The sequence below is a fragment of the Chiloscyllium punctatum genome, chromosome 47 (assembly GCF_047496795.1).
Source record: "Chiloscyllium punctatum isolate Juve2018m chromosome 47, sChiPun1.3, whole genome shotgun sequence".
NCBI lineage: Eukaryota > Metazoa > Chordata > Chondrichthyes > Orectolobiformes > Hemiscylliidae > Chiloscyllium > Chiloscyllium punctatum.
The window spans coordinates 44,325,694-44,353,369 of NC_092785.1; the positions used below are offsets into that span (position 1 = coordinate 44,325,694).

Consider the following 27,676-nt stretch of genomic DNA (forward strand, 5'->3'; position numbering starts at 1 on the left):
TTATGGAGAATACCAGTCCCTGTGTGTATTACAGAGAACAGCAGTCCCTGTGTGTATTATAAAGAATAGCAGTCCCTGTGTGTAGTATAGAGAATACCAGTCCCTGTGTGTATTACAGAGAATAGCAGTCCCTGTGTGTATTATATAGAATACCAGTCCCTCTGTGTATTATAGAGAATAGCAGTCCCTGTGTATATTATAGAGAATAGCAGTCCCTGTGTATATATTATAGAGAATATCAGTCCCTGTGTGTATATTATAGAGAATACCAGTCCCTGTGTATATTACAGAGAATACCAGTCCCTGTGCATATGACAGAGAATACCAGTCCCTGTCTGTAATATAGAGAACAGCAGTCCCTGTGTATATTACAGAGAATAGCAGTCCCTGTGTATATTATAGAGAAAAGCAGTCCCTGTGTTTATTAGAGACAATAGCAGTTCTTGTGTGTATTACAGAGAATAGCAGTCCTTGTGTGTATTTCAGAGAATAGCAGACCCTGTGTATATTACAGAGAATTGCAGTCCCTGTGTGTATTACAGAGAAGAGCAGTCCCTGTGTGTATTATAGAGAAGAGCAGTCCCTGTGTATATTATAGAGAATAGTCATCCCTAAGATTATTACAGAGAATAGCAGTCCCTGTGCATATTAACCAGAATAGCAGTCCCTGTGTGTATTACAGAGAATACCAGTCCCTGTGTGTATTCCTGAGAGAATAGCAGTCCCTGTCTGTAATATAGAGAATTGCAGTCCCTGTGTACATGACAGAGAATAGCAGTCCCTGTCTGTAATATAGAGAATAACAGTCCCTGTGTGTATTATAGAGAAAAGCAGTCCCTGTGTTTATTAGAGAGAATAGCAGACCCTGTGTGTATTACAGAGAATAGCAGTCCCTGTGTATATTATAGAGAATACCAGTCCCTGTGTGTATTACAGAGAATAGCAGTCCCTGTATGTATTATTGAGAATACCAGTCCCTGTGTGTAATACAGAGAATACCAGTCCTTGTGTGTATTACAGAGAATATCAGTCCCTGTATGTATTATTGAGAATACCAGTCCCTGTGTGTATTCCAGAGAATAGCAGTCCCTTTGTGTATTATAGAGAATAGCAGTCCCTGTGTATATGACAGAGAATACCAGACCCTGTGTGTATTATAGAGAAGAGCAGTCCCTGTGTATATTATAGAGAATACCAGTCCCTGTGTGTATGACAGAGAATAGCAGTCCCTGTATGTATTATTGAGAATACCAGTCCCTGTGTGTATTATAGAGAATACCAGTCCCTGTGTGTAATACAAAGAATACCATTCCCTGTGTATTTTACAGAGAATACCAGTTCCTGTATGTATTATAAAGAATACCAGCCCCTGTGTGTATTACAGAGAATCGCAGTCCCTGTGTGTATTATATAGAATACCAGTCCCTGTGTGTATTATAGAGAATAGCAGTCGCTGTGTATATTATAGAGAATAGCAGTCCCTGTGTATATATTATAGAGAATATCACTCCCTGTGTGTATATTATAGAGAATACCAGTCCCTGTGTGTATTATAGAGAATAGCAGTCCCTGTGTGTATTACAGAGAATAGCAGTCCCTGTGTGTATTACAGAGAATACCAGTCCCTGTGTGTATTATAGAGAATAGCAGTCCCTGTGTGTATATTATAGAAATTAGCATCCCTGTGTATATTACAGAGAATAGCAATCTCTGTGTGTGTTATAAAGAATAGCAGTCCCTGTCTGTAATATAGAGAATAGCAGTCCCTGTGTATATTATAGAGAACAGCAGTCCCTGTGTATATTATAGAGAAAAGCAGTCCCTGTGTTTATTGGAGAGAATAGCAGACCCTGTGTGTATTACAGAGAATAGCAGTCCCTGTGTATATTATAGAGAATACCAATCCCTGTGTGTATTACAGAGAATAGCAGACCTTGTGTGTATTACAGAGAATCGCAGTCCCTGTATGTATTATTGAGAATAGCAGTCCCTGTGTGTATTACAGAGAATAGCAGTCCTTGTGTATATTACCGAGAATAGCAATCTCTGTGTGTGTTATAGAGAATACCAGTCCCTGTGTGTATTCCAGAGAATAGCAGTCCCGTTGTGTATTATAGAGAATAGCAGTCCCTGTGTATATTATAGAGAATAGCAATCCCTGTGTGTATTATAGAGAATACCAGTCCCTGTGTGTATTCCAGAGAATAGCAGTCCCTTTGTGTATTATAGAGAATAGCAGTCCTTGTGTATATTACCGAGAATAGCAATCTCTGTGTGTGTTATAGAGAATACCAGTCCCTGTGTGTATTCCAGAGAATAGCAGTCCCGTTGTGTATTATAGAGAATAGCAGTCCCTGTGTATATTATAGAGAATAGCAATCCCTGTGTGTATTATAGAGAATACCAGTCCCTGTGTGTATTCCAGAGAATAGCAGTCCCTTTGTGTATTATAGAGAATAGCATTCCCTGTGTATATGACAGAGAATACCAGACCCTGTGTGTATTATAGAGAATAGCAGTCCCTATGTATATAATAGAGAATACTAGTCCCTGTGTGTATTACAGAGAATACCAGACCCTGTGTGTATTAGAGAGAATAGCAGTCCCTGTGTGTATTATAGAGAATATCAGTCCCTGTGTGTATATTATAGAGAATAGCAGTCCCTGTGTGTATTATAGAGAATAGCAGTCCCTGTGTGTATTACAGAGAATAGCAGTCCCTGTGTGTATTATAAAGAATAGCAGTCCCTGTGTGTATGAAAGAGAATACAAGTCCCTGTGTGTATTACAGAGAATAGCAGTCCCTGTGTGTATTATATACAATAGCAGTCCCTGTGTATATGACAGAGAATAGCAGTCCCTGTCTGTAATATAGAGAATAGCAGTCCCTGTGTATATTATAGAGAATAGCAGTCCTTGTGTGTATTTCAGAGAATAGCAATCTCTGTGTGTGTTATTGAGAATACCAGTCCCTGTGTGTATTCCAGAGAATAGCAGTCCCTTTGTGTATTATTGAGAAGACCAGTCCCTGTGTGTATATTATAGAAAATACCATCCCTGTGTATATTACAGAGAATAGCAATCTCTGTGTGTGTTATTGAGAATACCAGTCCCTGTGTGTATTCCAGAGAATAGCAGTCCCTTTGTGTATTATAGAGAACAGCAGTCCCTGTGTGTATTACAGAGAATAGCATTACCTGTGTATTTTACAGAGAATACCAGTTCCTGTATGTATTATAAAGAATACCAGTCCCTGTATGTATTATAGAGAATACCAGTCCCTGTGTGTATTACAGAGAATACCAGTCCCTGTGTATATGATAGAGAATACCAGTCCTTGTGTATATTATAGAGAATACCAGTCCCTGTGTGTATTATAGAGAATACCAGTCCCTGTGTGTATTACAGAGAATAGCAATCCCTGTGTGTATTATAGAGAATAGCAGTCCCTGTGTATATTATAGAGAATACCAGTCCCTGTGTGTATTACAGAGAATAGCATTCCCTGTGTATATGACAGAGAATACCAGACCCTGTGTGTATTATAGAGAATAGCAGTCCCTGTGTGTATAATAGAGAATACCAGTCCCTGTGTATATGATAGAGAATACCAGTCCTTGTGTATATTATAGAGAATACCAGTCCCTGTGTGTATTATAGAGAATACCAGTCCCTGTGTGTATTACAGAGAATAGCAATCCCTGTGTGTATTACAGAGAATACCAGTCCCTGTGTGTATTCCAGAGAGAATAGCAGTCCCTGTCTGTAATATAGAGAATTGCAGTCCCTGTGTACATGACAGAGAATAGCAGTCCCTGTCTGTAATATAGAGAATAACAGTCCCTGTGTTTATTAGAGAGAATAGCAGACCCTGTGTGTATTACAGAGAATAGCAGTCCCTGTGTATATTATAGAGAATACCAGTCCCTGTGTGTATTACAGAGAATAGCAGTCCCTGTATGTATTATTGAGAATACCAGTCCCTGTGTGCAATACAGAGAATAGCAGTCCCTGTGTGTATTCCAGAGAATAGCAGTCCCTTTGTGTATTATAGAGAATAGCAGTCCCTGTGTATATGACAGAGAATACCAGACCCTGTGTGTATTATAGAGAAGAGCAGTCCCTGTGTGTAATACAAAGAATACCATTCCCTGTGTATTTTACAGAGAATACCAGTTCCTGTATGTATTATAAAGAATACCAGTCCCTGTGTGTATTACAGAGAATCGCAGTCCCTGTGTGTATTATATAGAATACCAGTCCCTGTGTGTATTATAGAGAATAGCAGTCGCTGTGTATATTATAGAGAATAGCAGTCCCTGTGTATATATTATAGAGAATATCACTCCCTGTGTGTATATTATAGAGAATACCAGTCCCTGTGTGTATTATAGAGAATAGCAGTCCCTGTGTGTATTACAGAGAATAGCAGTCCCTGTGTGTATTACAGAGAATACCAGTCCCTGTGTGTATTATAGAGAATAGCAGTCCCTGTGTGTATATTATAGAAATTAGCATCCCTGTGTATATTACAGAGAATAGCAATCTCTGTGTGTGTTATAAAGAATAGCAGTCCCTGTCTGTAATATAGAGAATAGCAGTCCCTGTGTATATTATAGAGAACAGCAGTCCCTGTGTATATTATAGAGAAAAGCAGTCCCTGTGTTTATTGGAGAGAATAGCAGACCCTGTGTGTATTACAGAGAATAGCAGTCCCTGTGTATATTATAGAGAATACCAATCCCTGTGTGTATTACAGAGAATAGCAGACCTTGTGTGTATTACAGAGAATCGCAGTCCCTGTATGTATTATTGAGAATAGCAGTCCCTGTGTGTATTACAGAGAATAGCAGTCCTTGTGTATATTACCGAGAATAGCAATCTCTGTGTGTGTTATAGAGAATACCAGTCCCTGTGTGTATTCCAGAGAATAGCAGTCCCGTTGTGTATTATAGAGAATAGCAGTCCCTGTGTATATTATAGAGAATAGCAATCCCTGTGTGTATTATAGAGAATACCAGTCCCTGTGTGTATTCCAGAGAATAGCAGTCCCTTTGTGTATTATAGAGAATAGCAGTCCTTGTGTATATTACCGAGAATAGCAATCTCTGTGTGTGTTATAGAGAATACCAGTCCCTGTGTGTATTCCAGAGAATAGCAGTCCCGTTGTGTATTATAGAGAATAGCAGTCCCTGTGTATATTATAGAGAATAGCAATCCCTGTGTGTATTATACAGAATACCAGTCCCTGTGTGTATTCCAGAGAATAGCAGTCCCTTTGTGTATTATAGAGAATAGCATTCCCTGTGTATATGACAGAGAATACCAGACCCTGTGTGTATTATAGAGAATAGCAGTCCCTATGTATATAATAGTGAATACTAGTCCCTGTGTGTATTACAGAGAATACCAGACCCTGTGTGTATTAGAGAGAATAGCAGTCCCTGTGTGTATTATAGAGAATATCAGTCCCTGTGTGTATATTATAGAGAATAGCAGTCCCTGTGTGTATTATAGAGAATAGCAGTCCCTGTGTGTATTACAGAGAATAGCAGTCCCTGTGTGTATTATAAAGAATAGCAGTCCCTGTGTGTATGAAAGAGAATACAAGTCCCTGTGTGTATTACAGAGAATAGCAGTCCCTGTGTGTATTATATACAATAGCAGTCCCTGTGTATATGACAGAGAATAGCAGTCCCTGTCTGTAATATAGAGAATAGCAGTCCCTGTGTATATTATAGAGAATAGCAGTCCTTGTGTGTATTTCAGAGAATAGCAATCTCTGTGTGTGTTATTGAGAATACCAGTCCCTGTGTGTATTCCAGAGAATAGCAGTCCCTTTGTGTATTATTGAGAAGACCAGTCCCTGTGTGTATATTATAGAAAATAGCATCCCTGTGTATATTACAGAGAATAGCAATCTCTGTGTGTGTTATTGAGAATACCAGTCCCTGTGTGTATTCCAGAGAATAGCAGTCCCTTTGTGTATTATAGAGAACAGCAGTCCCTGTGTGTATTACAGAGAATAGCATTACCTGTGTATTTTACAGAGAATACCAGTTCCTGTATGTATTATAAAGAATACCAGTCCCTGTATGTATTATAGAGAATACCAGTCCCTGTGTGTATTACAGAGAATACCAGTCCCTGTGTATATGATAGAGAATACCAGTCCTTGTGTATATTATAGAGAATACCAGTCCCTGTGTGTATTATAGAGAATACCAGTCCCTGTGTGTATTACAGAGAATAGCAATCCCTGTGTGTATTATAGAGAATAGCAGTCCCTGTGTATATTATAGAGAATACCAGTCCCTGTGTGTATTACAGAGAATAGCATTCCCTGTGTATATGACAGAGAATACCAGACCCTGTGTGTATTATAGAGAATAGCAGTCCCTGTGTGTATAATAGAGAATACCAGTCCCTGTGTATATGATAGAGAATACCAGTCCTTGTGTATATTATAGAGAATACCAGTCCCTGTGTGTATTATAGAGAATACCAGTCCCTGTGTGTATTACAGAGAATAGCAATCCCTGTGTGTATTACAGAGAATACCAGTCCCTGTGTGTATTCCAGAGAGAATAGCAGTCCCTGTCTGTAATATAGAGAATTGCAGTCCCTGTGTACATGACAGAGAATAGCAGTCCCTGTCTGTAATATAGAGAATAACAGTCCCTGTGTTTATTAGAGAGAATAGCAGACCCTGTGTGTATTACAGAGAATAGCAGTCCCTGTGTATATTATAGAGAATACCAGTCCCTGTGTGTATTACAGAGAATAGCAGTCCCTGTATGTATTATTGAGAATACCAGTCCCTGTGTGCAATACAGAGAATAGCAGTCCCTGTGTGTATTCCAGAGAATAGCAGTCCCTTTGTGTATTATAGAGAATAGCAGTCCCTGTGTATATGACAGAGAATACCAGACCCTGTGTGTATTATAGAGAAGAGCAGTCCCTGTATGTATTATTGAGAATACCAGTCCCTGTGTGTATTATAGAGAATACCAGTCCCTGTGTGTAATACAAAGAATACCATTCCCTGTGTATTTTACAGAGAATACCAGTTCCTGTATGTATTATAAAGAATACCAGCCCCTGTGTGTATTATAGAGAATAGCAGTCCCTGTGTGAATTATAAAGAATACCAGTCCCTGTGTGTATTACAGAGAATCGCAGTCCCTGTGTGTATTATATAGAATACCAGTCCCTGTGTGTATTATAGAGAATAGCAGTCCCTGTGTATATTATAGAGAATAGCAGTCCCTGTGTATATATTATAGAGAATATCACTCCCTGTGTGTATATTATAGAGAATACCAGTCCCTGTGTGTATTATAGAGAATAGCAGTCCCTATGTATATAATAGAGAATACTAGTCCCTGTGTGTATTACAGAGAATACCAGACCCTGTGTGTATTAGAGAGAATAGCAGTCCCTGTGTGTATTATAGAGAATATCAGTCCCTGTGTGTATATTATAGAGAATACCAGTCCCTGTGTGTATTATAGAGAATAGCAGTCCCTGTGTGTATTACAGAGAATAGCAGTCCCTGTGTGTATTATAAAGAATAGCAGTCCCTGTGTGTATGAAAGAGAATACCAGTCCCTGTGTGTATTATGGAGAATAGCAGTCCCTGTGTGTATTATAGAGAATATCAGTCCCTGTGTGTATATTATAGAAATTAGCATCCCTGTGTATATTATAGAGAAAAGCAGTCCCTGTGTTTATTGGAGAGAATAGCAGACCCTGTGTGTATTACAGAGAATAGCAGACCTTGTGTGTATGACAGAGAATCGCAGTCCCTGTATGTATTATTGAGAATACCAGTCCCTGTGTGTATTACAGAGAATAGCAGTCCTTGTGTATATTACAGAGAATAGCAATCTCTGTGTGTGTTATAGAGAATACCAGTCCCTGTGTGTATTCCAGAGAATAGCAGTCCCGTTGTGTATTATAGAGAATAGCAGTCCCTGTGTATATTATAGAGAATAGCAATCCCTGTGTGTATTATAGAGAATACCAGTCCCTGTGTGTATTCCAGAGAATAGCAGTCCCTTTGTGTATTATAGAGAATAGTATTCCCTGTGTATATGACAGAGAATACCAGACCCTGTGTGTATTATAGAGAATAGCAGTCCCTATGTATATAATAGAGAATACTAGTCCCTGGGTGTATTACAGAGAATACCAGACCCTGTGTGTATTATAGAGAAGGCAGTCCCTGTGTGTATTATAGAGAATATCAGTCCCTGTGTGTATATTATAGAGAATACCAGTCCCTGTGTGTATTATAGAGAATAGCAGTCCCTGTGTGTATTACAGAGAATAGCAGTCCCTGTGTGTATTACAGAGAATAGCAGTCCCTGTGTGTATTATAAAGAATAGCAGTCCCTGTGTGTAAGAAAGAGAATACAAGTCCCTGTGTGTATTACAGAGAATAGCAGTCCCTGTGTGTATTATATAGAATACCAGTCCCTGTGTGTATTATAGAGAATAGCAGTCCCTGTCTGTAATATAGAGAATAGCAGTCCTTGTGTGTATTTCAGAGAATAGCAATCTCTGTGTGTGTTATTGAGAATACCAGTCCCTGTGTGTATTCCAGAGAATAGCAGTCCCTTTGTGTATTATTGAGAAGACCAGTCCCTGTGTGTATATTATAGAAAATAGCATCCCTGTGTATATTACAGAGAATAGCAATCTCTGTGTGTGTTATTGAGAATACCAGTCCCTGTGTGTATTCCAGAGAATAGCAGTCCCTTTGTGTATTATGGAGAATACCAGTCCCTGTGTGTATATTATAAAGAACACCAGTCCCTGTGTGTATTATAGAGAATAGCAGTCCCTGTGTGTATTACAGAGAATACCAGTCCCTGTGTGTATTACAGAGAACAGCAGTCCCTGTGTGTATTATAAAGAATAGCAGTCCCTGTGTATATGACAGAGAATACCAGACCCTGTGTGTATTATAGAGAATAGCAGTCCCTAAGTATATAATAGAGAATACTAGTCCCTGTGTGTATATTATAAAGAATACCAGTCCCTGTGTGTATTACAGAGAATAGCAGTCCCTGTGTGTATTATAGAGAATAGCAGTCCCTGTGTATATTATGGAGAGTAGCAATCCCTGTGTGTATTACAGAGAATAGCAGTCCCTGTGTGTGTTGTAGAGAATACCAGTCCCTGTGTGTATTCCAGAGAATAGCAGTCCCTTTGTGTATTATAGAGAATAGCAGTCCCTGTGTATATTATAGAGAGTAGCAGTCCCTGTGTGTATTACAGAGAATACCAGTCCCTGTGTGTATTCCAGAGAATAGCAGTCCCTTTGTGTATTATAGAGAATAGCAATCCCTGTGTATATGACAGAGAATACCAGACCCTGTGTGTATTATAGAGAATAGCAATCCGTGTGTGTATTATAAAGAATAGCAGTCCCTGTGTGTATTATAGGGAACAGCAGTCCCTGTGTATATTATAGAGAATACCAGTTCCTGTGTATATTATAGAGAATACCAGTCCCTCCGTGTATTACAGAGAAATAGCATTCCCTGTGTATTTTACAGAGAATACCAGTTCCTGTATGTATTATAAAGAATAACAATCCCTGTATGTATTATAGAGAATACCAGTCCCTGTGTGTATTACAGAGAATAGCAGTACCTGTGTATATAATAGAGAATACCAGTCCCTGTGTGTATTACAGAGAATAGCAATCCCTGTGTGTATTATAGAGAATAGCAGTCCCTGTGTATATTATAGAGAATACCAGTCCCTGTGTGTATTACAGAGATTAGCATTCCCTGTGTATATGACAGAGAATACCAGACCCTGTGTGTATTATAGAGAATAGCAGTCCTTGTGTGTATAATAGAGAATACCAGTCCCTGTGTATATGATAGTGAATACCAGTCCTTGTGTATATTATAGAGAATACCAGTCCCTGTGTGTATTATAGAGAATACCAGTCCCTGTGTGTATTACAGAGAATAGCAATCCCTGTGTGTATTATAGAGAATACCAGTCCCTGTGTGTATTACAGAGAATAGCATTCCCTGTGTATATGACAGAGAATACCAGACCCTGTGTGTATTATAGAGAATAGCAGTCCCTGTGTGTATAATAGAGAATAGCAGTCCCTGTGTATATGATAGAGAATACCAGTCCCTGTGTATATTATAGAGAATAGCAGTCCCTGTGTGTATTCTAGAGAATACCAGTCCCTGTGTGTATTATAAAGAATAGCAGTCCCTGTGTGTATTATAGAGAATAGCAGTCCCTGTGTGTATTACAGGGAATAGCAGTCCCTGTGTGTATTATATCGAATACCAGTCCCTGTGTGTATTATAGAGAATAGCAGGCCCTGTGTATATTATAGAGAATAGCAGTCCCTGTGTATATATTATAGAGAATATCAGTCCCTGTGTGTATATTATAGAGAATACCAGTCCCTGTTTATATTACAGAGAATCGCTGTCCCTGTGTACATTATAGAGAATAGCAGTCCCTGTGTATATATTACAGAGAATATCAGTCCCTGTGTGTATATTGTAGAGAATACCAGTCTCTGTGTGTATTATAGAGTGTAGCAGTCCCTGTGTGTATTCCAGAGAATACCAGTCCCTGTGTGTATTCCAGAGAATAGCAGTCCCTTTGTCTATTATAGAGAATAGCAGTCCATGTGTATATTACAGAGAATAGCATTCCCTGTGTATTTTACAGAGAATACCAGTTCCTGTATGTATTATAAAGAATACCAGTCCCTGTGTGTATTATAGAGAATAGCAGTCCCTGTGTGTATTACAGGGAATAGCAGTCCCTGTGTGTATTATATCGAATACCAGTCCCTGTGTGTATTATAGAGAATAGCAGGCCCTGTATGTATTCCAGAGAATAGCAGTCCCTTTGTGTATTATAGAGAATAGCAGTCCCTGTGTATATGACAGAGAATACCAGACCCTGTGTGTATTATAGAGAATAGCAGTCCGTGTGTGTATTATAGAGAATAGCAGTCCCTGTGTGTATTATAGGGAACAGCAGTCCCTGTGTGTATTATAGAAAATAGCAGTCCCTGTGTGTATTATAGAGAATAGCAATCCCTGTGTGTATTATAGAGAATAACAGTCCCTGTGTGTATTACAGAGAATAGCATTCCCTGTGTATTTTACAGAGAATACCAGTTGCTGTATGTATTATAAAGAATACCAGTCCCTGTGTGTATTATAGAGAATAGCAGTCCCTGTGTGTATATTATAAAGAATACCAGTCCCTGTGTGTATTATAGAGAATAGCAGTCCCTGTGTGTATTACAGAGAATAGCAGTCCCTGTGTGTATTACAGAGAACAGCAGTCCCTGTGTGTATTATAAAGAATAGCAATCCCTGTGTGTATTATAGAGAATAGCAGTCCCTGTGTATATTATAGAGAATACCAGTCCCTGTGTGTATTACAGAGAATAGCATTCCCTGTGTGTATGACAGAGAATACCAGACCCTGTGTGTATTATAGAGAATACCAGTCCCTGTGTATATTATAGAGAATACCAGTCCCTGTGTATATGATAGAGAATACCAGTCCCTGTGTATATTATAGAGAATACCAGTCCCTGTGTGTATTATAGAGAATACCAGTCCCTGTGTGTATTACAGAGAATAGCAATCCCTGTGTGTATTATAGAGAATAGCAGTCCCTGTGTGTATTATAGAGATTACCAGTCCCTGTGTGTATTACAGAGAATAGCATTCCCTGTGTATATGACAGAGAATACCAGACCCTGTGTGTATTATAGAGAATAGCAGTCCCTGTGTGTATAATAGAGAATACCAGTCCCTGTGTATATGATAGAGAATACCAGTCCCTGTTTATATTATAGAGAATACCAGTCCCTGTGTGTATTATAGAGAATACCAGTCCCTGTGTGTATTACAGAGAACAGCAGTCCTTGTGTGTATTACAGAGAATAGCAGTCCCTGTGTGTATTATGGAGAATACCAGTCCCTGTGTGTATTACAGAGAACAGCAGTCCCTGTGTGTATTATAAAGAATAGCAGTCCCTGTGTGTAGTATAGAGAATACCAGTCCCTGTGTGTATTACAGAGAATAGCAGTCCCTGTGTGTATTATATAGAATACCAGTCCCTCTGTGTATTATAGAGAATAGCAGTCCCTGTGTATATTATAGAGAATAGCAGTCCCTGTGTATATATTATAGAGAATATCAGTCCCTGTGTGTATATTATAGAGAATACCAGTCCCTGTGTATATTACAGAGAATACCAGTCCCTGTGCATATGACAGAGAATAGCAGTCCCTGTCTGTAATATAGAGAATAGCAGTTCTTGTGTGTATTACAGAGAATAGCAGTCCTTGTGTGTATTTCAGAGAATAGCATTCCCTGTGTATTTTACAGAGAATACCAGTTCCTGTATGTATTATAAAGAATAACAATCCCTGTATGTATTATAGAGAATACCAGTCCCTGTGTGTATTACAGAGAATAGCAGTCCCTGTGTATATTATAGAGAATACCAGTCCCTGTGTGTATTACAGAGAATAGCAGTCCCTGTGTGTATTATACAGAATAGCAGTCCCTGTGTGTATTGCAGAGAATAGCATTCCCTGTGTATATGACAGAGAATACCAGACCCTGTGTGTATTATAGAGAATAGCAGTCCCTGTGTGTATAATAGAGAATACCAGTCCCTGTGTATATGATAGAGAATACCAGTACTTGTGTATATTATAGAGAATAGCAGTCCCTGTGTGTATTATAGAGAATACCAGTCCCTGTGTGTATTACAGAGAATAGCAATCCCTGTGTGTATTATAGAGAATAGCAGTCCCTGTGTATATTGTAGAGAATACCAGTCCCTGTGTGTATTACAGAGAATAGCATTCCCTGTGTATATGACAGAGAATACCAGACCCTGTGTGTATTATAGAGAATAGCAGTCCCTGTGTGTATAATAGAGAATACCAGTCCCTGTGTATATGATAGAGAATACCAGTCCTTGTGTATATTATAGAGAATACCAGTCCCTGTGTGTATTATAGAGAATACCAGTCCCTGTGTGTATTACAGAGAATAGCAATCCCTGTGTGTATTATAGAGAATAGCAGTCCCTGTGTATATTATAGAGAATACCAGTCCCTGTGTGTATTACAGAGATTAGCATTCCCTGTGTATATGACAGAGAATACCAGACCCTGTGTGTATTATAGAGAATAGCAGTCCTTGTGTGTATAATAGAGAATACCAGTCCCTGTGTATATGATAGTGAATACCAGTCCTTGTGTATATTATAGAGAATACCAGTCCCTGTGTGTATTATAGAGAATACCAGTCCCTGTGTGTATTACAGAGAATAGCAATCCCTGTGTGTATTATAGAGAATAGCAGTCCCTGTGTGTATTACAGAGAATAGCATTCCCTGTGTATATGACAGAGAATACCAGTCCCTGTGTATATTATAGAGAATAGCAGTCCCTGTGTGTATTCTAGAGAATACCAGTCCCTGTGTGTATTATAGAGAATAGCAGTCCCTGTGTGTATTACAGAGAATAGCAGTCCCTGTGTGTATTATATCGAATACCAGTCCCTGTGTGTATTATAGAGAATAGCAGTCCCTGTGTATATATTATAGAGAATATCAGTCCCTGTGTGTATATTATAGAGAATACCAGTCCCTGTGTGTATTGCAGAGATTACCAGTCTCTGTGTGTATTACAGAGAATCGCTGTCCCTGTGTACATTATAGAGAATAGCAGTCCCTGTGTATGTATTATAGAGAATATCAGTCCCTGTGTGTATATTGTAGAGAATACCAGTCCCTGTGTGTATTATAGTGTATAGCAGTCCCTGTGTGTATTCCAGAGAATACCAGTCCCTGTGTGTATTCCAGAGAATAGCAGTCCCTTTGTCTATTATAGAGAATAGCAGTCCATGTGTATATTACAGAGAATAGCATTCCCTGTGTATTTTACAGAGAATACCAGTTCCTGTATGTATTATAAAGAATACCAGTCCCTGTGTGTATTATAGAGAATAGCAGTCCCTGTGTATATTATTGAGAATAGCAGTCCCTGTGTGTATTACAGAGAATACCAGTCCCTGTGTGTATTATAGAGAATAGCAGTCCCTGTGTGTATTATAAGGAATAGCAGTCCCTGTGTGTATTATAGACAATCGCAGTCCCTGTGTGTATAATAGAAAATAGCAGTCCCTGTGTGTATTATAGAGAATAGCAGTCCCTGTGTGTATTCCAGAGAATACCAGTCCCTGTGTGTATTCCAGAGAATAGCAGTCCCTTTGTGTATTATAGAGAATAGCAGTCCATGTGTATATTACAGAGAATAGCATTCCCTGTGTATTTTACAGAGAATACCAGTTCCTGTATGTATTATAAAGAATACCAGTCCCTGTGTGTATTATAGAGAATAGCAGTCCCTGTGTGTATTATAGAGAATACCAGTCCCTGTGTGTATTCCAGAGAATAGCAGTCCCTTTGTGTATTATAAAGAATAGCAGTTCCTGTGTGTATTACAGAGAATACCAGTCCCTGTGTATGTGACAGGGAATACCAGACCCTGTGTGTATTATAGAGAATACCAGTCCCTGTATATATTGTAGAGAATACCAGTCCCTGCGAGTATTACAGAGAATAGCGTTCCCTGTGTATTTTACAGAGAATACCAGTTCCTGTATGTATTGTAAAGAATACCAGTCCCTGTGTGTATTATAGAGAATAGCAGTCCCTGTGTGTATTATAGAGAATAGCAGTCCCTGTGTGTATATTATGAAGAATACCAGTCCCTGTGTGTATTATAGAGAATAGCAGTCCCTGTGTGTGTTACAGAGAATAGCAGTCCCTGTGTGTATTATGGAGAATACCAGTCCCTGTGTATATTACAGAGAATAGCAGTCCTTGTGTGTATTACAGAGAACAGCAGTACCTGTGTGTATTATAAAGAATAGCAGTCCCTGTGTGTATTATAGAGAATATAAGTCCCTGTGTTTATTACAGAGAACAGCAGTCCCTGTGTGTATTATAAAGAATAGCAGTCCCTGTGTGTATTGTAGAGAATAGCAGTCCCCGTGTATATGACAGAGAATAGCAGTCCCTGTGTGTATTATAGAGAATAGCAGTCCCTGTGTTTATTAGAGAGAATAGCAGTCCCTGTGTTTATTAGAGAGAATAGCAGTCCCTGTGTGTATTATAGAGAATAGCAGTCCCTGTGTATATTATTGAGAATAGCAGTCCCTGTGTATATTATAGAGAATAGCAGTTCCTGTATGTATTATTGAGAATACCAGTCCCTGTGTGTATATTATAGAAAATAGCATCCCTGTGTATATTACAGAGAATAGCAATCTCTGTGTGTGTTATAGAGAATACCAGTCCCTGTGTGTAATACAGAGAATAGCATTCCCTGTGTATTTTACAGAGAATACCAGTTCCTGTATGTATTATGAAGAATACCAGTCCCTGTGTGTATGATAGAGAATAGCAGTCCCTGTGTGTATTATAGAGAATAGCAGTCCCTGTGTGTATTATAGAGAATAGCAGTCCCTGTGTGTATTATAGAGAATAGCAGTCCCTGTGTGTATTATAAAGAATAGCAGTCCCTGTGTATATTATTGAGAATAGCAGTCCCTGTGTATATGACAGAGAATTGCAGTCCCTGTGTGTATTATAAAGAATAGCAGTCCCTGTGTGCATTATAATGAATAGCAGTCCCTGTGTGTATTATAGAGAATACCAGTCCCTGTGTGTATGATAGAAAATAGCAGTCCTTGTGTGTATTACAGAGAATAGCAGTCCCTGTGTGTATTATATAGAATACCAGTCCCTGTGAGTATTATAGAGAATAGCACTCCCTGTGTGTATTGCAGAGAATAGCAGTCCCTGTGTCTATTATAGAAAATACCAGTCCCTGTGTGTATTCCAGAGAATAGCAGTCCCTGTGTATATTATAGAGAATAGCAATCCCTGTGTGTATTACAGAAAATAGCAGTCCCTGTGTGTGTTATAGAGAATACCAGTCCCTGTGTGTATTCCAGAGAATAGCAGTCCCTGTGTATATTATAGAGAATATCAGTCCCTGTGTCTATATTATAGAGAATACCAGTCCCTGTGTGTATTACAGAGAATAGCAGACCCTGTGTGTATTACAGAGAATAGCAGTCCCTGTGTATATTATAGAGAATTGCAGTCCCTGTGTATATTACAGAGAATAGCAGTCCCTGTTTGTATTATAAAGAATAGCAGTCCCCGTGTGTATTACAGAGAATAGCATTCCCTGTGTATTTTACAGAGAATACCAGTTCCTGTATGTATTATAAAGAATACCAGTCCCTGTGTCTATTACAGAGAATAGCAGTCCCTGTATGTATTATAGAGAATACCAGCCCCTGTGACTATTACAGAGAATACCAATCCCTGTGTGTATTATAGAGAATAGCAGTCCCTGTGTCTATTATAGAGAATAGCAGTCCCTGTGTGTATTACAGAGAAGTGCAGTCCCTGTGTGTATTACAGAGAAGTGCAGTCCCTGTGTGTATTACAGAGAATAGCAGTCCCTGTGTGTATTATATAGAATACCAGTCCCTGTGTGTATTACAGAGAATAGCAGTCCCTGTGTGTATTACAGAGAATACCAGTCCCTGTGTGTATTACAGAGAAGTGCAGTCCCTGTGTGTATTACAGAGAATAGCCGTCCCTGTGTGTATTATATAGAATAGCAGTCCCTGTGTGTATTACAGAGAATAGCAGTCCATGTGTGTATTACAGAGAATAGCAGTCCCTGTATGTATTACAGAGAATACCAGTCCCTGTGTGTATTATAGAGAATAGCAGTCCCTGTGTGCATTACAGAGAATAGCAGTCCCTGTGTGTATTATAGAGAATAGCAGTCCCTGTGTGTATTACAGAGAATACCAGTCCCTGTGTATATTATAGAGAATACCAGTCCCTGTGTGTATTACAGAGAATAGCAGTCCCTGTGTGTATTATAGAGAATAGCAGTCCCTGTGTGTATTACAGAGAATACCAGTCCCTGTGTATATTATAGAGAATACCAGTCCCTGTGTGTATTACAGAGAATAGCAGTCCCTGTGTGTATTATAGAGAATACCAGTCCCTGTGTGTATTACAGAGAATAGCAGTCCCTGTATGTATTACAGAGAATACCAGTCCCTGTGTGTATTATAGAGAATAGCAGTCCCTGTGTGTATTACAGAGAATAGCAGTCCCTGTGTGTATTATAGAGAATAGCAGTCCCTGTGTGTATTACAGAGAATACCAGTCCCTGTGTATATTATAGAGAATACCAGTCCCTGTGTGTATTACAGAGAATAGCAGTCCCTGTGTGTATTATAGAGAATACCAGTCCCTGTGTGTATTACAGAGAATAGCAGTCCCTGTATGTATTACAGAGAATACCAGTCCCTGTGTGTATTACAGAGAATAGCAGTCCCTGTGTGTATTATAGAGAATAGCAGTCCCTGTGTGTATTACAGAGAATACCAGTCCCTGTGTATATTATAGAGAATACCAGTCCCTGTGTGTATTACAGAGAATAGCAGTCCCTGTATGTATTACAGAGAATACCAGTCCCTGTATGTGTTACAGAGAATACCAGTCCCTGTGTGTATTCCAGAGAATACCAGTCCCTGTGTGTATTCCAGAGAATACCAGTCCCTGTGTGTATTATAGAGAATAGCAGTCCCTGTGTGTATTATAGAGAATAGCAGTCCCTGTGTTTTTTACAGAGAATAGCAGTCCCTGTGTGTATTACAGAGAATAGCAGTCCTTGTGTGTATTACAGAGAATACCAGTCCCTGTGTGTATTACAGAGAATACCAGTCCCTGTGTGTATTCCAGAGAATACCAGTCCCTGTGTGTATTACAGAGAATAGCAGTCCCTGTGTGTATTACAGAGAATACCAGTCCCTGTGTGTATTATAGAGAATAGCAGTCCCTGTGTTTTTTACAGAGAATAGCAGTCCCTGTGTGTATTACAGAGAATAGCAGTCCTTGTGTGTATTACAGAGAATACCAGTCCCTGTGTGTATTACAGAGAATACCAGTCCCTGTGTGTATTCCAGAGAATACCAGTCCCTGTGTGTATTACAGAGAATAGCAGTCCTTGTGTGTATTACAGAGAATACCAGTCCCTGTGTGTATTACAGAGAATACCAGTCCCTGTGTGTATTCCAGAGAATACCAGTCCCTGTATGTGTTACAGAGAATAGCAGTCCTTGTGTGTATTACAGAGAATACCAGTCCCTGTGTGTATTATAGAGAATAGCAGTCCCTGTGTGTATTACAGAGAATAGCAGTCCCTGTGTGTATTCTCGAAAATAGCAATCCCTTGAGTGGGGGAGTCCAATGCAGGAGGACATTGTTTTCTCATGAAAGCAGAATGAATTTGCAGAGACCTAAGGGGCAACTTTTTCACCCAGAGGGTGGTACGTGTATGGAATGAGCTGCCAGAGGATGTGGTGGGGGCTGGTACAATTACAGCGTTTAAGAGGCATCTGGATGGGTATATGAATAGGAAGGGTTTGGGGGGATATGGGCCGGGTGCTGGCAGGTGGGATTAGATTGGGTTGGGATATCTGGGTGGGCATGGACGGGTTGGACCGAAGGGTTTTTTTCCGTGGCTGTACATCTCTGTGAGGCTATGACTTTACTTCTGTCTCTCTCTCTCTCTCTCTTTATCCTGTGTTTCGGTGTCTCATCTCCAGTCCCAACCTGGACGGGTTAGCTGAGAAACAATCAGATCGCTTGGAACAGCTCCTTTGCTCCTGATTCATTCTGTTCACATTGTGTAACCAGTTCCTCACTGTGACACTATGCAGCCATCTTGGCAAAGCCACATTTTTGAGACGTTTCGAAAAACACCAAAGTTTCTTTACAACACCAGGGATAGGAAGAGGGAAAGAACATCCTTACTGGTGAGGGAGAGAGACAGAGAGAGAGAGAGAGAGACAGACAGACAGACAGATAGAGAGAGACAGAGAGAGAGTGAGTGAGAGAGACAGACAGACAGACAGACAGACAGACAGATAGAGAGAGACAGAGAGAGAGAGAGAGACAGAGAGAGAGAGAGACAGACAGACAGACAGATAGAGAGAGACAGAGAGAGAGAGAGACAGAGAGAGAGAGACAGACAGACAGACAGATAGAGAGAGACTGAGAGAGAGAGAGACAGACAGACAGACAGATAGAGAGAGACTGAGAGAGAGAGAGAGACAGACAGACAGACAGATAGAGACAGAGAGAGACAGAGAGAGAGACAGAGAGAGACAGAGACAGAGAGAGACAAATAGAGAGAGACAGATAGAGAGAGAGACAGAGAGAGAGAGAGACAGAGACAGATAGAGAGAGAGAGACAGAGAGAGAGATAGACAGATAGAGAGAGAGAGACAGATAGAGAGAGAGAGACAGAGAGAGAGAGACAGATAGAGAGAGAAACAGAGAGAGAAAGAGAGACAGAGAGAGAGAAACAGTGAAAGAGAAACAGAGAAAGAGACAGAAAGTGAGAGAGAGAGAGAGATAGTCAGCACAAGGAGACCGACACGGTGGAACCAAGAATGATATGGAGAGACTGAGATGGAGGGGGTAGACAAGAGATTGGGAGAGAGCGAGGTGTGCACCTGAGGTAGTGGGAGAAGAACAAGACAGAGGGAGGGCAGGGCGAGGAAGAGATTCCTGTTTGTAACCAGGCTGCTTCCTGATCTCCCAGGAGGGGGACACTCGCCCCAGACAGTTCCAGGTCCTTGAGGATGGGACACTGTTCTTCCGGAGCATCAGGAAGGAACACCATGGAACGTGGGTGTGCAAGGCGAGGGATAACCTGACGGAGATCAGCACCAGCACCACGGTGTGGGTGACAGGTCAGACTCCCATACTCACACCCTGAGGCTCACATGGTCTGGGGACGGGGAGGGCTCCCACAGTTTGGTGGGGAAGGGGGTGAGGGGGTCCCACAGTTTGGTGGGGAAGGGGGTGAGGGGGTCCCACAGTTTGGTGAAGAAGGGGGTGAGGGGTCCCACAGTTTGGTGGGGAAGGGGGTGAGGGGGTCCCACAGTTTGGTGGGGAAGGGGGTGAGGGGGTCCCACAGTTTGGTGAAGAAGGGGGTGAGGGGTCCCACAGTTTGGTGGGGAAGGGGGTGAGGGGTCCCACTGTTTGGTGGGGAAGGGTGTGAGGGTTCCCACAGTTTGGTGGGGAAGGGGGTGAGGGGTCCCACAGCTTAAGGGGGAAGGGGGGGTGAGGGGTCCCACAGTTTTGTGGGGAAGGGGGTGAGGGGGTCCCACAGTTTGGTGGGGAAGGGGGTGAGGGCTCCCACAATTTGGTGGGGAAGGGGGTGAGGGGTCCCACAGTTTAGTGGGGAAGGGGGTGAGGGGTCCTACAGTTTGGTGGGGAAGGGGGTGAGGTCCCACAGTTTGGTGGGGAAGGGGGTGAGGGGTCCTACAGTTTGGTGGGGAAGGGGGTGAGGGGTCCCACAGTTTGGTGGGGAAGGGGGTGAGGGCTCCCACAGTTTAAGGGGGAAGGGGGTGAGGGGTCCCACAGTTTAAGGGGGAAGGGGGTGAGGGGTCCCACAGTTTGGTGGGGAAGGGGGTGAGGGGTCCCACAGTTTGGTGGGGAAGGGGGTGAGGGCTCCCACAGTTTGGTGGGGAAGGGGGTGAGGGGTCCCACAGTTTGGTGGGGAAGGGGGTGAGGGGTCCCACAGTTTGGTGGGGAAGGGGGTGAGGGGTCCCACAGTTTGGTGGGGAAGGGGGTGAGAGGTCCCACAGTTTAGTGGGGAAGGGGGTGAGGGGTCCCACAGTTTGAGGGGGAGGGGGAGTGAGGGGTCCCACAGTTTGAGGGGGAGGGGCGGTGAGGGGTCCCACAGTTTGAGGGGGAGGGGAGGTGAGGGGTCCCACAGTTTGAGGGGGTGAGGGGATGTTGTGTTCAGGGAGTGTGGCCTCCCAAAGGTTCAACCTCTGACCTCAGTGACCTTGGTCCATTGCTATAGGAACCAGCCCCCACGCTGTCACCAACCTGACGGTGAGGCCGGATGTGTTCGCAGTCAATGTCTCCTGGGAGCCTGGCTTCGATGGTGGCCACCCACAGCAGTTCACCGTCTGGTAGGACACTGTCTGCTTGTCCCCTCCTTCCATAATGACACCATGGCCCTTGTTCACAGGCTCATCGTCTTCTTCACATCTTCTCCACGTCATGGGGTCAAAGAATGACCTTTCACTCCCCTCCCTTTGGCGTTAGAGTGTCCATTACAGGTCTTGTTTATTCCTGAAGGATGGCATTATCTAAACTCTAACCCCTTTTGCCCCCTGGCAGTGGAGGCTACTATGTGATACTGACCTTTCACCCTCTTATGGTGAAGGTCATTGTATGTATTCTGACCTTTCACCCCCTGACGGTGGAAGGCACTGTGTGTGATACTGGATTTTCACCCCTGACCGTAGAGGTCACTGTGTGTGCAAAGTTGACCTTTAACCCCATGTCAGTGGGTCACAGTGTGTGTGAAACTGACCTTTCACCCCACTGTAGTGGAGGTCACTGTGCGTATACTGACCTTTCACCCCCTGGCGGTGGAGGTCTCTGTGTTTCCTGACTTTTCACCCCCTGATGGTGGAGGTCACTGTGTGTATACTGACCTTTCACCCCTGATTGTGAAGGTCACAGTGTGTATACTGACCTTTCACCCCTGATTGTGAAGGTCACAGTGTGTTTACTGACCTTTCACCTCTGATGGTGGAGGTCACAGTGTGTTTACTGACCTTTCAACCCTGACCGTGGAGGTCACTATGTGTGCAAAGTTGACCTTTAACCCATGGCAGTGGGTCACAGTGTATGTGAAGCTGACCTTTCACCCCTTTCGCAATGACGGTCTCAGTGTGATGTTGACATTTCACCCCTTTTACATTGGGGGTGGGGAGTTACAGTGTGTACACTGACCTTTCACCCCCTGGTGGTGGAGGTCACTGTGAGTGCTTCTGACTTCTCACCGCCCCCTCCCCCCTTCCCCCTTCCCCACTCCCCCTGGCGTTGGAGGTCACAGGGTGTGACTCTCTCTTTCTCTCTCTCAGGTTCAGGCAGACATCCCATGGCCCCCACGACTGGATTATCCACATGGTCCCAGACGGAGACCATCGTTTGAGTGTGGATCATCTGTGGCCTAACACCAGCTACCAGTTCAGTGTCCTAGCCCAGAGTGATCGCGGGAGCGGGCCCTTCAGTCAGATCATCAACACCCATACCCTCTGTGAGTACCAGCACCGCGTCTCATGGTGATCCAACCTCCCTGGGAGTGACCTCTAAGTTGTACAAGGGCTGGGGGCAACCGTGAAGCCTGAGCAACGCCCATCGGGGCAGGTTACGCGAGCGGACGAACATTTGGCAGACGGGGTAGAGCGTTGGAAGGTGGGAATCAGGCGCAGTTTAGTACAAGGACAGAGCAGAGGCACTCCCCTTTAAATGGAGAGAGTTTGCTGAGCCAAAAATCAGAGCGGTGCTGGAAAAACACAGCAGAGCAGGCAGCATCCGAGGGAGCAGGAAAGTCGACGTTTCGGGCAAAAGCCCCTTCATCAGGGATAGAGGCGGCCGAGAGACTGCTGACCCCTGAGGTACAGAGATGGGGGGGGGGGGGGGGGCGGGGGGTCTCGGAAACCTTGTTTGTGGATCTCCGCAAAGTTAGTACGGAGCTGCAGCAAGTGACTGGGAAGGTGGAGGGGATATTGTTGTATTGTAAAAGGGGCGTGAAGTCGAACGTGAAGGATGTCTCACAGCGAAAGGGCGGGCAGCGCCCTACACAAACTCTGTGGATGCTCCCCTCATTTTGAAGAAGAATTTTGTCAAAACGACCAGCAGTATTGCACAGGGATTGCTGCTGGGCCCACTCCTGTCTGTCATTGTAAATAATTCGATTAGATTAGATTCCCGACAGTGTGGAAAAAGGACCTTCGGCACAACAAGTCCACGCCCCACCCTCCGAAGAGCAACCCGCCCAGACCCATTCCCCTTCACCTAACACAATGGGGTAATTTAGCATGGCCAATCCACCCTAACCTACACATCCCTGAACACTATGGGGTAATTTAGCATGGCCAATCCACCCTAACCTACACATCCCTGAACACTATGGGGTAATTTAGCATGGCCAATCCACCCTAACCTACACAGCCCTGAACTCTATGGGTAATTTAGCATGGCCAATCCACCCTAACCTACACATCCCTGAACACTATGGGGTAATTTAGCATGGCCAATCCACCCTAACCTACACATCCCTGAACACTATGGGGTAATTTAGCATGGCTAATCCACCCTAACCTACACATCCCTGAACACTATGGGGGAATTTATCATGACCAATCCACCCTAACCTACACACCCCTGAACACTATGGGGTAATTTAGCATGGCCAATCCACCCTAACCTACACATCCCTGAACACTATGGGGTAATTTAGCATGGCCAATCCACCCTAACCTACACATCCCTGAACACTATGGGTAATTTAGCATGGCCAATCCACCCTAACCTACACATCCCTGAGCACTATGGGGTAATTTAGCATGGCCAATCCACCCTAACCTGCACATCCCTGAACACTATGGGGTAATTTAGCATGGCCAATCCACCCTAACCTACACATCCCTGAACACTATGGGGTAATTTAGTATGACCAATCCACCCTAACCTGCACATCCCTGAACACTATGGGTAATTTAGTATGGTCAATCCATGGTGGGGGGGTGGTAACGTGATTCTGTCGGAGGGTCATGAACATTCTGGAAACCCCTTCGTGAAAAGGCAGCGGGAGTGGAATCCTTGGACAATTCTTACAAGGTAGAGCTCAATGACCCAGCAGGGGGAAAGGTGACTGGGATCGGGTGGGGATGGGGGTCGAGTTGCGGTTAAAAATCCGAGCGGCCATGTTGTTTTCGAAAGGGAGAGCAGGGCTCCTGAGGGCCGAAGGGTCACATCTTGAGCCCCTGTTCCCCGCCCGATGTCTAACTTTCTCGCCGTTGCCTCCTCCCCCCACCCCAGGTGTTCCCACGGCGACAGCGACCCCACGGCGACCCCCGGCGCCGAGCGAGAGGGCCCGCCCCCTGCTGCCCCCCAGCAACCTGGCGGCGAATCGGACTGCGGGGGGGATTGTGCTCCGCTGGGCCCCACCCCCGGCCCCCTCCCTCCTCCCCCTGGCCTACGTGCTGGAGTACCGGGGGGGCCCCGGGGCCTGGGAGGTGCTGCACAGTGCGATCCCAGCCCAGCAGGACCGGCTACTGCTGACCGGGCTCGTCAAGGTCAGAGGTCATGGGTTCGTGGGCTGGCATTGTGGGCGGGGGGGGCGCGAGGGCAAGAGGGGGGGACGAAGTGGGAGGGGGTGAGGGGGACAGAGAAGGAACAAGGAAAGAGAGGCTTGAAAAGAGGGAGAAAGGGATGAGAGAGGGGGTGAGAGAGGAAAAAGATACTCTTCAATAAAGGAAAGAAATTCTTGAGGAAAGACAGAGAGAAAAGAAACTGAGGGAAAGAGAGAGAGAGTGAGAGAGAAAAAGTCTTGGAGAAAGAGAGAGAAAAGAAACTGTTCTGGAAAGGGAGAGAGAAAGAGAGAAATTAATTCTTAAGGAAAGAGAGAGAGAGAAAAGAAACTCTTTAGGAAAGAGAGAGAGCAACAAATAAATTCTTAAGGAAAGAGAAAGTGTGAGAGAGAAAAAACTCTTGAAGAAAGAGAGAGAGAGAGTGAAAGAAACTCTTAAGGAAAGAGAGAGAGAGAATAAACATAAGGAAAGAGAAAGTGTGAGAGAGAACAAACTCTTAAGGACAGAGAAAGAAAGAAAGAAACTGAAGGAAAGAGAGAGAGAGACAAAGAAACTCTTAAGGAAAAAGGGAGAGAGAGAGAGTGAAAGAAACTTAAGGAAGGAGAGAGAGAAACTTGAAGGAAAGAGAGAGAGAACGAAACTTAAAGAAGCGGAAAGACAGAGAAAGAAACTCTTAGTGAAAGAGAGAGAGATAGAGAGAGTGTAAGGGATAGAGGTAAAGAGTAAGAGAGACAGAGAGATTTAATTGCACAGATAGCGAGAGAGAGAGAGAGGATATGGAGAGTAGAGAGAGAGAGAGAGAGAGAGAGAAGGTGTGTGGAGAGTAGAGAAAGAGAGGGGGGGTATGGAGAGGAGAGACAGAGAGAGAGGGGGGTGTGGAGAGTAGAGAAAGAGAGGGGAGTGTGGAGAGTAGAGAGAGAGGGGAGTGTGGAGAGTAGAGAGGGAGGGGGTGGAGAGAGAGATAGAGAGGGGGGTGTTGAGAGTGGGGGGGTGTGGAGAGTAGAGTGAGAGGGGGTGTGGAGAGTAGAGAGAGAGAGAGGGGTGTAGAGAGTAGAGAGAGAGAGGGGGGGGTGTGGAGAGTAGAGAGAGAGGGGGTGTGGAGAGTAGAGAGAGAGAGAGGGGTGTGGAGAGAGAGAGAGAGAGAGAGAGAGGGGGGTGTGGAGAGTAGAGAGAGGGGGGGGTGGAGAGTAGAGAGAGAGGGGGGTGTGAGAGGAGGGGGTGTGGAGAGTAGAGAGAGAGAGAGAGGGGGGGGTGTGTGAGAGTAGAGGGGGGGGTGGAGAGTAGAGAGAGGGGGGGGTGTGGAGAGGAGGTAGAGAGAGGGGGGTTCTTGGAGAGTAGAGAGAGAGAGGGGGGTGTGGAGAGTAGAGAGAGAGAGGGGGGTGTGGAGAGTAGAGAGAGAGAGAGAGAGGGGGGTGTGGAGAGTAGAGAGAGAGGGGGGGGTGGAGAGTAGAGAGAGAGAGGGGGGTGTGGAGAGTAGAGAGAGAGGGGGTGGAGAGAGAGAGAGAGAGAGAGGGTGTGGAGAGTAGAGAGAGAGGGGGGGGTGTGGAGAGAGAGAGAGAGAGGGGGGGGTGTGGAGAGTAGAGAGGGGAGAGGGGGGGTGTGGGAGTAGAGAGTGAGAGGGGTGTGGAGAGTAGAGTGAGAGAGGGGGGGTGTGAGAGTAGAGGGAGAGAGGGGGGGTGTGGAGAGTAGAGAGGGAGAGAGGGGGGGGTGTGGAGAGTAGAGAGAGAGGGGGGGGGTGTGGAGTGTAGTGAGTGAGGAGGGGGGTGGAGTGTAGAGAGTGAGGGGGGTGGAGAGTAGAGAGAGAGAGAGAGAGAGGGGGGGTGTGGAGAGTAGAGAGAGAGAGAGGGGTGTGGAGAGTAGAGAGGGAGAGGGGGGGGTGTGTGTGGAGAGTAGAGAGGGGGTGTGGAGTGAGAGAGGGGGGGGTGTGGAGAGTAGAGAGAGAGAGGGGGGGGTGTGGAGAGTAGAGAGAGAGAGAGGGGGCGGTGTGGAGAGTAGAGAGGGTGAGATAGAGAGAGGGGGTGTGGAGAGTAGAGAGAGGGGGGGTGTGGAGAGTAGAGAGACAGAGAGAGAGAGAGGGGGGTGGGGAGTAGAGAGAAGGGGGGAGAGTGGAGAGGGGTGGAGAGTAGAGAGAGAGAGGAGAGGGGGGGGGGGTTGTGGAGAGAGAGGGGTGAGAGAGTGAGAGAGAGGGGGGTGGGTGAGAGAGTAGAGGAGAGAGGGGGGGGTGGTGAGTAGAGAGAGTGAGGGGGAGTGGAGAGGAGAGGGGGGGTGTGGAGAGTAGGAGGGGGAGAGGGAGAGGAGGGAGGTGGTGTGGAGAGTAGAGAGAGAGAGGGGGGGTGTGGAGAGTAGAGAGAGAGAGAGAGAGAGGGGGGGGTGGGTGTTGGAGAGGTGTTGAGAGAGAGAGGGGGGGTGTGGAGAGTAGAGAGAGAGGGGGGTGTGGAGAGTAGAGAGGAGAGGGGGGGGGTGTGGAGAGTAGAGAGAGAGAGAGGGGGGTGGTTGGGGGGTGTGGAGAGAGAGAGAGAGGGGGGCGTTGTTGAGAGTAGAGAGAGAGGGGGTGTGGAGAGAGTAGAGAGAGGGGGGAGGAGGGTGTGAGAGTAGAGAGGAGACGGGAGAGAGGTGTGGAGGGGGGGTGTGGAGAGTAGAGAGAGAGGAGAGAGGGGGGGTGTGGAGAGTAGAGAGAGAGGGGGTGTGGGTGAGTAGAGAGAGAGGGGGGGGTGGAGTTGAGAGAGGGGGTGTGGAGAGTAGAGAGGGGGTGTGGAGAGTAGAGAGAGAGGGGGGGTGTGGAGAGTGAGGGGGGGTGTGGTGAGAGTAGAGAGAGAGAGGGGGTGGGTGAGTAGAGAGAGAGGGGGGTGTGGAGAGTGAGAGTGAGAGAGAGGGGGGGGTGTGGAGAGTAGAGAGAGGGGGGTGAGAGTAGAGAGAGGGGGGGTGTGTGGAGAGTAGAGAGAGAGAGGGGGGTGTGGAGAGTAGAGAGAGAGAGAGGGGGGGGTGTGAGAGAGAGAGAGAGGTGAGGGGGGGTGTGGAGAGTAGAGAGAGAGAGGGGGTGTGGTGAGTAGAGAGAGAGGGGGGTGTGAGAGAGAGAGAGGGGGGGTGTGGAGAGTAGAGAGAGAGAGGGGGGGTGTGGAGAGTAGAGAGAGAGAGAGGGGGGGTGTGGAGAGTAGAGAGAGAGAGAGGGGGGTGTGAGAGTAGAGAGAGAGAGAGGGGGTGTGGAGAGTAGAGTAGAGAGAGAGAGTGGGGTGTGGAGAGTAGAGAGGAGAGAGGGGTGGTGAGAGAGAGAGAGAGAGAGAGAGAGGGGGGTGTGAGATGTAGAGAGAGAGAGGAGGGGGGTGGAGAGTAGAGAGGAGAGAGGGGG

At 44.6% G+C, this 27,676-nt stretch overlaps 1 protein-coding gene across 1 annotated transcript in view; it reads left to right on the forward strand.

The window, feature by feature from the left end:
* LOC140468489 (protein turtle homolog A-like) overlaps positions 1-24,399 on the forward strand; it is a 29,391-nt gene extending 4,992 nt beyond the window's left edge. The window contains exons 3-6 of the mRNA XM_072564569.1: positions 19,749-19,899; positions 21,021-21,132; positions 22,096-22,271; positions 24,059-24,399. Coding sequence (XP_072420670.1) covers positions 19,749-19,899; positions 21,021-21,132; positions 22,096-22,271; positions 24,059-24,399 — 780 coding nt within the window. The remainder of the gene's footprint in view (positions 1-19,748; positions 19,900-21,020; positions 21,133-22,095; positions 22,272-24,058) is intronic.
* The last annotated feature ends 3,277 nt before the right edge of the window (positions 24,400-27,676 follow it).